The 9,743-nt window shown below is 32.1% G+C and overlaps 1 protein-coding gene across 1 annotated transcript; it reads left to right on the top strand.

Annotated features, from left to right (window-relative positions):
* Positions 1-852: 852 nt before the first annotated feature.
* On the top strand, positions 853-8,656 carry LOC134280620 (uncharacterized; the record flags this gene model as incomplete). Its single annotated transcript, XM_062763063.1, has 11 exons — positions 853-1,216; positions 2,425-2,537; positions 2,661-2,729; positions 3,356-4,094; positions 4,294-4,502; positions 4,626-4,832; positions 5,376-5,951; positions 6,644-6,809; positions 7,257-7,379; positions 8,082-8,315; positions 8,423-8,656. Coding segments are annotated over exons 1-11 (3,034 nt in total), but the record flags the coding sequence as incomplete, so codon positions are not given.
* Positions 8,657-9,743: the final 1,087 nt, after the last annotated feature.

Raw genomic sequence — 9,743 nt, 5'->3', positions numbered from 1 at the left:
TTGCTTGATATCAGTTTTATATAGGTTGTCGATGCAGTTAATTATAAGAACCAAATCAATAATCGATCAGGAATCACTTAAGCTTTGAATGCAAGAAGCGGAGTGTGTTTCATCTGGATTTGCACTGTGCTTGTAACACAATTTTCATATCTTTTCATTTGTTAGAATTGTGAAAGATTCATGACTGATTCATGACATAAATCAACAGAAATGGACTATCTATTGTTTCTGGTACTCATCGATCAAAGCATCTATTAGGTTTTATCAATTCTCTATAAAAATCAAAATGACGTGGCCACGCGATGTCTTGGATTCAGCTAATTTTTTTCTCACTGAAACTTCAATGAATAAAAAGATTGACTATATGAAAGAAAGCATGGTAGTTTAACTGGTTGCCATGGAAACAGGTCTATTATGTGTAAAATATTGAGATTTTGCTATTTTACCTATTATATGAAAAAAATATATATACTAGGCAAAGCTATTTTTTAACATATTTTTAAATATGTGTATGACAATTATTACTACCCAAAAAACAGAAGATATCTTAAAGATTTTACACTTTCTAATTTACTGGAGCCAAATAAGTTGGTAATTAGTCCTTGTTACCTCTCATGTCTGGCCTGGTATATGAAGACTCTAACAAGTGATGTGAAAACCACACAAGGCAGATTTATAATCCAGAAATGTTATTTTTCGTTTATCATTCAAAACATTTATGGGTAAATCAAAAATAAACATTTTATCACAACATCAATTTAAGCTAAATGTGCCTTTTTCACCATCTGAGTTATTTCCCTTGTTGGAGCTCTTCAGCATTGAAGAATACAAAATGAGTAAAATGTAAACAAGATGGCAGACGATAAAGTCTGCAATTTCTCTTGTGGTGTTGAAACAGCTTGTTCAGATAATTGCACCCCGATAGAGTCAGAAATTGCTGAAATACAGAATATTCTACTAACGGAATCTGGGTTTTTACCAACATCTTTCACGAAAAAGTTATTTATCTGTGATATTCATCGAAGTGAAATCTTAAGTAGAAACAATTTAAGGAAAAGGTCAATACAATGTGGATTGCCAGAAGTGTTAACTACGCATAAAAAAGACAATCAAAAGAAGTCAGGATGGTTTAGGGTGAAGGGGGACAGAGTTTTAAATCTACAAAAGGTCACTGAAATACAGAGAGCTACTGGTGTCGTAGTTCCCATTGGAACACGTAAGTAATTTTATTTTGATAATTATTCAGGTAGTATGTAACAAGCTATGTATCACATATTACAATATGAAATAATAAGTACATACAGAATGGTCAGAATCATGAGAAGTTAGATGTACAGATTAACTGAAAATGAACCATTACTATTGCGAGCTTGTGCACATGCAGGCCTTTGAATTTCTTTAATATGGTGTACAATCTGTACATGTATATATATAAAGAGAGGGGATATTAAAATATATAACTCTAATCATTGATAAAATGGCTTATTGATAGAAATAATTTCAGTCTCGGTCTGTGACTTTTGCCACATTCTAAGTAGGAATCTTGCTTTTATTTTTTGAGGTTGACCAATATGCAGCCACTTAAAAATTTAATAAGTATCTTCTTTTTCATGACATTAGTTCTTTATAATTGTTCCTTGGTTTGATCATGTTATAAAAATATGCTAAGTTTATAAAGCTTATTTGAAGAAATGAAATATTAAGTATTAAATTTATTACATTTATTCATATTAATACTGTCAGTTTTTTTCTGTTTACATTCTTCAACTGTAGCTAGGGTAGTATATAAATTCTACATGTAACTAATAAAACATACACCAAAATAATTTTTTGTGAAAATATCTTCTGAGTATTCATGCAAATTGAAAAATGAGAAGTTTTCGCATATAAAAAGTGATTTACAGAACTTTACATGTCAAGGTCAAATTTAAATTACATTCACATGCATGTTTATTAAGAATCCCTAAAATAGATATTTATGTATATGTATGAAAATGAAGCGTCAATAATTATATATCAGTATAAAGGTGTTAAATGTATACTTTGTTATCATATACAAAAAAGGTGCTAATTTGCTTGAGATATTTAAGTATATGTATGAAAATGAAACATCAATAATTATATATTAGTATAATATGAAAAAAATTCTGTTTTTCAAATATAGGAGATATCGATATTATATAATATTATATCGATCCAGGGAGCTCCTGGCACCCGTGGTGAGGTATTACTAGAGGGCTTCTGTGGAAGTTTTGCCTCGCTGTTATATTGTACGTTATTGAATACATGATTTAAAAAAAAAAAAAAAAAAAAAAAAGGATCCCTAAGATATGGATGTTTTGTGATAATTAAAACACGATGTACATGTAAGTATACCATTTCATTATTTATTTATTAATTTTCATATTTATTTCTTCTCTCCAGCAATTTGTCCAAAGTGCAGAAAAGCTTTACTTATAGCTACATGTAATTCCACAAATTTGCCTGATGACAACACTGAACCTTTAACAACCAATTTCCATGATCTTCAGGATAAGGTACATGTGATATAATTAATATGTTTAGCATCAATCCTAAAAAATCTAGCATACTTTCTAGATACATATAATTATAAATGTATACTTTCAAATTATTTTGTAAAAATACTGTAATCATTGCAGCCCTTGCAAGATTTTCCTAGTGAAGATTTTCAAGACATCAGATCAAGTAGGAAACCAGTCAGATATTGTGTAAGTTATATTTATTGTTAATTTGAACAAATTGTGACTTGATAATGTCATATGACACTGCCTAAAGGGAGAAAAAATGCAGATCCTTAATTTGATTATCAAAGATTAACATACATAATCACATTGTCTCATTTCTTTGCTGTATTGAAATATCTTTAAATGCTTTCTTCTGAAGAGCAACAGAGCCATATGCTAAATTTATTATAGTCAAATTGTACAAAAGCATCTTCGGTTAGTTTAAAGTCTGATTTGTACAAATAGTGACCCCATGCATGATAAATTATCCCACATTTCCAACTATTGTTGATGTCCCTGGCATACCCAACAAACTTGACAGTGACTGTGACTTTTATTTTAATTTCTTTGTGAAAAAACATTGTACAATTAGAATTAAAAATGTTGTCTATTAATAGATTAAAATTACACTAGGCCTTCCATTTCAATAGTCCTGCCCTCTGATGTTAGACTTAAAAAGACAGCCGCACTAGATTTACATGTATATTATACCTCCTTAGCTCGTGACCTTTACGTTTGCTTGGCAAAATTTACATTCTGGTTGAATTATTAAGAAATCAAGTTACCTAACTTTCTTGCATTTTGAACATGATTATTGATTACATTTGTAGGATGATCATGATGTTTTATCCTCATCAAGTCAAGAGACTGTTACTGAAGGATCTACTACTTGTGACAGCCAGGCCTCAGTTTCAAGATATGACAGACTTGAAAAATTGAATGAATTCCTGAAAGCGTGTGATCTTAACCCATTTCAACATTTGTCTGAAAGTCTGGAAAATCTAAGTGATCGTACTAAACGGAGGTATCTACAGAAAATAAGTGAATGTATAGAAGCTATTCTGAATACAGTTTGTCCAGAGGATGTTGAGTTTGTTAAAAGTGACCTTTTTGGGGGTAATGAGAAAGCACATTCAGAGGAGACAACCCCATTGCTGTTATCATCAGTGTCCGATGCTTACTTAAAGGCAAATACTTCAGCCTTGCGAAGGCAATTGTTGTCCATTTTAACTGGACAGTACAGTTTCTCTGAAGTCAAGGCTACAATTCCTTCATTGACTATGTACAAATATTACTCAGCTAGGAAACATATGGAAAATATTGGTACGGGTGTACCTGTGTCCTTCCAGAAAACACCCCGCACAAGAGTAGCAGATGAAATGCTTGATCACTTCTTGGATTTCATCACATCCAATCACATTGTGAAAGATTTGCCATTTGGGGAAAAAACATTGGTACTTACCTCAGGGGAGATAATCCAGACACCAAATGTGATAAGGAGCCTTGCACCTGCAGCAATTGTGCAACAATACACACAGCTTTGTCATGAGGAAAACATGAAATGTTTAGGTATTACTATGATCATTTTAAATAATCTATTTATCACTTTCTGAAAAATATTTTTGATTGATACTTTTAATTCAATTAAGGTTGCCAGTGTTATTGCTTCAAGTTTACTAATTCCAAGATGATACTTCAAGTCAGTGAGAAGTATATGTAAATGATCAGTTTACATGTTTTGAATTGATGTATTTTAAATTTTTTTAAGGTACAAGCACAATGTACAAAATTTTGAACGACTGCAGTGCCTCGGTTCGCCAGTCAGTGGAAGGCCTGGATTATTATGTAGCTGAGGGAGGACAGGCATTTAAAGAACTTGAAAATATAGTGCAGCAGCTAGATTTCACCTTAGAGGAGAAGCAAATAACACTGAAGAGTTTGGTATCAGCAAAACACTACTTAAAAACAGACTTCAAGGTTTGCTTTTAAATGAATAATGAACTGAATTCAAGATTTATTTGCACCATGACCACCATTTAGAGACTGAAGCATTGATACATATTATAGTGTTTCCTTATAAACTTGACATCTTCATTATAGCTGCATGTGAAAGCATCTTCATCCACACCAGACCATTGTTGTACCTTTGCCCTGAGTGAAAGAAGTAGGTGTTATAGTCATAGTTGCATCAATCATACTCATACAGATGGCTGCAGTGAATGCTCTTCAATGGATGAAACCTTGCAATTCATCTCACAGAAGACAGAGGAAAGACATTGGGACAATCCAGAGGCAACCATTTTCAAAGTATATATATTTATTTTAAATCTAGTACATTTTTTAGTGTTTTGTGTTAAAAAAATCTGTGCTTGATTATCAGAGCAGAGCCACATGCATGTTTAACCTTGTCTGGCATAGTGTCAGCCACTTGTTTAAAGTTGTTGAACCAGGCATAGATTTAATATTTGTGGCATTTTTTTGGCTGTGATCATTTGCTTTTATAATGTTCTAAGGTTACCAACTTGTGACCTTGACCTACTATTCAAAAACACCATATTTCCAATAATTGACATTTGAGCTGTACTACTTGAACTTTGGATCTACACTTCAAGAATTCTCTGAAAATAATTTGGGATCAGTAATTACTCTGACTTAGGCTCATGAATGAAGGAATTGATGAATAAATGAATTGATAATTATTTTTAATGATACCAGGTAACATATGCATTCTTGGAAAACACAGTTTAATGGAAAAAGACAATTTTTTTAAAAAAAAGTATCTGATGTAAATGTTGAATAGTTTCATTGTATTATAATAGATAATGATCAAATTATTTTGTTTTATACTAGGTAGAAAAAGCTGTATCAGACATATATGAGTGGAAGGGGCATATTCTTAGAGCCAAAAACCAAGGGATGGCTAGGCAGGATGTACTGAATTCAATGGATGATGGTGAAGTTCTGGTTATAGCTGACTGGGCCATGAAATTCCTGCCAAGGAAATTTAGGGAGGGACAAACCGACTGGTTTGCCAAAAGGGGAATTAATTGGCACATATCATTTACAGCATTCAAGGAAGAAGGCACTATGAAACATCTCACCCATGTTCATATCTTTGACAACCCAATTGCACAAGACGCTGCAGCAACGTCAGCCGTACTCATAGATGTCATCCAAAATGTATGCATTCTGCTACCCAATGTGAAGAAAGTAAATATATGGTCTGATAATGCAGGTTGCTATAAAAGTACAGTAACACTTGCAACTTTACATCAAGAGCTTGGCGAGAGAATAAAATCCTACAACTTCTGTGAACCCCAGGATGGGAAAGGGCCCTGCGACAGAAAGGCTTCCCACATCAAGTCAGCCATTAAAAGATACATCAACCAGGGCAATGATGTAACAGATGCTAAACAAATGAAGATGGTATGTAACTACAATGACAGTATTCAATATTAATACATTGTGATAGATGTATGTTTTCAGAGGCATTTTTATAACCCCTGCAATCAAAGTTTGTAGGATATATTAAGGAATCATGTTGTCTGTCTATCTGTGCAAATGTGTTCGTTCCATATCTTTTCAATGTTCAATGTCACTGAAAGAAAAAGTGCATAATTTGTGTCCCGTGCATATTTTTAGTATTGATTTTTTTTTTATTAAAGCTCCACTTTAGTTTAATTCATTGAAAATATAGAGAGCAATTATAGTTTTACTTCTAAATGTTTCATAATTAACTGAAACATTTAGAGTACTTAGAAGTATTACTGTACTGACTGTTATAGATGTAAGAGGTGTCCACAATTAAGTGAACATGCACCTCTTACATCTCTGAAATATATATTTGTGATTTCGCACCTTCTCTTAAAAAAACTCAGCAGGTGGTATTTTTCCCTTTTGGACAGTTCTGTAATTTTATGTGTCAGTAGTTTACAGTGATTAATATCTTATATAATAAAACAACAACCAAACATTTATATATATATAAATGTTGGTTAACTTGTTAAAATAATTGTGTTTTGCATGGAAAGAAAATGTTAGCATATATATTAGCTGACAGCTCAGTTGAGCTTCAGAGTGATTACCCATTGCACTATTTTTTTGTTTTCTCATTTTAGGCAATCAGTTCACAACAACAGTACATGGTCAAAATTGTTAGCCCTATCATCAATGCAGACGTTGGGAGGCCTAAGGTTAAGAATATCACTGCTATTTCAACTCTTCACAACTTTCTGTTTACAGACAATGGGTTGAAAGTATGGAGGCAATACAGCATTGGGCCAGGTAAATAATCAGGCTTAATTAAAGCTCAAAACAAATTGTAAAGGAAAAGCATTGTCTTTGTGCACCAATATGTTTCTTTCCTCCATATTCTTCTTCTTAAGCTCCTTTAAAAGCCCAATTTCCTTCTTGGTTCAATATACTTGATTTTACCTCAAAGATTTATGTACATGTATTTTACCTCAAAGATTTTACCAGATCAAGCTAATGCCTCATTTAACAAAAGCAAACAGGAGTATCAAATATGAAGGGTTTATAATGTTAATATAAAAGAGAGGAAAGCAAATGGGAATACAACTATTTAAAAGTTATGTCTAGTGTTAAAGTATATTTTGTAGATACATGTACTGGTATACCAGTATTTTTTAGGTAGTCTATGATGCCCATAAATATATCTGACACTTAAGAAAATGATTATTTCCTTTCTAAAAATTACCATTCCAATTTTAGGAAAGCTAATCCCATGGAAAGACATTGTTACAGAGAACATCCCTGTCATGCAGTTTCATATTAATGAAGACTGGTTGGAAGCAGAGACATGTATCTCTACAATGGATTCTGAAGTTACACAAGGTACATGGAAGATAGTTGTAAAATACTGTATGATAGAATTTCACTTGTCTCCCTAAAATTCACTAGCCCTGGGTGTTGGGCTGTTTGTCATCTGCATGCTTCTTCTCTTGAACTACTTATTCAATTTCAATTATAAATTTGTCTAAGTTGTCATATGCAAGTCAGACTTGACCAAATGACCACATACATTCTTGTGATACATGTATATCATTACAAGTTTTAGACATTGATACAGATGTTTAGCCTACAAACTGGTAATTAAAGAAGATAGAATTTTATAATGTACAGAATAGAGGATTTACAGCAAGAAAATGTTTTCTAATAATTATAAAATGACAGACTGTACAACATTGCATCTGGTTTTGAAATCACTATGAGAAAATAAATAGGAAGAAATTACACCTTAGTTTGTCTTTCAAAATCCACAAAAGTAAGGGTCTAGATTACAGCTCTGGTATAAAAAAAAGTAGAAAGGTCTTCTGTAGAATGAAATATATTATGTTGACAATGAAATCATAAGTAAGCCAATTTGTTCAAATGAATAAATTAAATACATGTAGTTTAAGTATCTAATAGAAAGCCACTTTATATATCTAATTTTTTTGTCCTGTAGAGGTTTAAAATATTGATATTTATATGTTTTATTAGATACATCAAACTAAAATTAAAACTGATGGTATTTTTCTGTTTCTCATTTGACAGATGAAGACAACGAACCTAACGAAAATGACAATGAGGACATACAGGGGCCTTCAACTAAAAAGAGAAAGTTGATGCAGAAAATCTTTCCCTGTCCAGAGGAAGGATGTATACGTCAATTTCGCTATGCATCATCATTAGAACAACACCTTCTTCTGGGAAATTGTGATCTAAGAGAGGAAAAACTTAGTTTGACTGATAAGTCAAAAGTGAGGTACGCCCAGAAATTAGAAGATAGTAATATGTCATCTTCTTTTTCAAAGAGTCCAGAAAGATCCAGCAAAGTTTCCAATTTGAAAGTTGGATGGGGATTGAAGGAAAAAAACCAAAAAAACATTTCACAGAAGACCAGAGGTTGTTTTTACTGGAAAAAGTTGAAGTAGGAAAAAGAACAGGAAGAAAAGAAGATCCAGTAAGAGTGTCTGAAGAAATGAGGTCACTGATGCAGGATGGAAAGAGAAGATTTTCTAAGGACCTCTTCCTAAATCCTCAACAAATCGCAAGCTTCTTTTCGAGACTTGCAAAGGACAGAAAAGATGGTGATTTTGAAGCAGCCGAGGCAGACACCAAATCAGAGGGTTTGAAGGAACACGTTTTAGCAGAATGTTTTCTGTAAAGTCCCTTTGTTATTTTTGTTTCTCATGAGCAGTATTATAGAAAGAAGCTGTTTCTTTCCTTTTTTATATTCTTGCACTGAAAGAAAAGTAGTATATACAGTTTTATCAGGTTGAGACTACTAGATTTTTTAATGTCAGCATAAATTTGCATGTAAATTAGCTATTAGTTTACTTTACCCACAGTGGAATGAGTCATAATGCATTATGGGCTACTATAAGTACTCAGTTGTGTTGAAAATAAAGGGCAATTTGAATTGTCCCTTATTTTTCAATTTTTTTTTTTAGATTTATGAAAGAAATATTAAAAATGATGTATAACTTCACATTTACAAAAGTTGCTTTATGAATCCTTATATCAACTTATTATACATCGGCTTAAACCATTGTTCAAAGAGACAATTAGGTGCTATCATGTCAATAAAACGTTAAAAGTTTTTTCATGTGATATACGTGGACATAGTTTTAAACAGCAGTACAAGTTGTGCAATTATTGGACATAGTTTTAAACAGCAGTACAAGTTGCGCAATTATTATTTAACCTATCAATATTATCAACATGTTTTTATGTACATTCAAACGTCAAAGCCTTTGTACCGTATTTGAAGCAACTATTATAATAATCTAAAACAACTCAAATATAAAGTGTGAACAGGGAGCAGTGTCTTTGTAATCTTTCAATTTTACTCTTATAGAGTGAAAAAGAACCTCTACGATTTTTTCGGTGACGAAGTAAATAGTGTGCAGAAAACCGAAGAAAAACATGTGTACTACATATTGTAAATATGTAGTAAAGTGTCATGCTTTGGGACTCATTCAGTAGATTGGAGAGTTTTATACTGGCTTCACTCTGTATGCAATGTATTATAAATAAGTCATATGTATACATTCAAATTATACATATACTATGAAAAAATTGGTATAATTCTTTGACAAAGTTTGTATGGAAGTGAATTGTATGTAAATATATTTTCATCTGAATTTGCTGGTAACAATGTCATAATTTAAATTGAAAAATTCTCATTTTGCAATTTTGCATATTTAAATGTAA

This window comes from Saccostrea cucullata, unplaced genomic scaffold (genome assembly GCF_032062105.1).
Source record: "Saccostrea cucullata isolate Sc308-1 unplaced genomic scaffold, CSIRO_AGI_Scuc_v1 ctg5576, whole genome shotgun sequence".
Taxonomy (NCBI): Eukaryota; Metazoa; Mollusca; class Bivalvia; order Ostreida; family Ostreidae; genus Saccostrea; species Saccostrea cuccullata.
The sequence above is the reverse complement of the archived record's forward strand: the minus strand, read 5'-3'. Positions and strand labels throughout refer to the sequence as shown.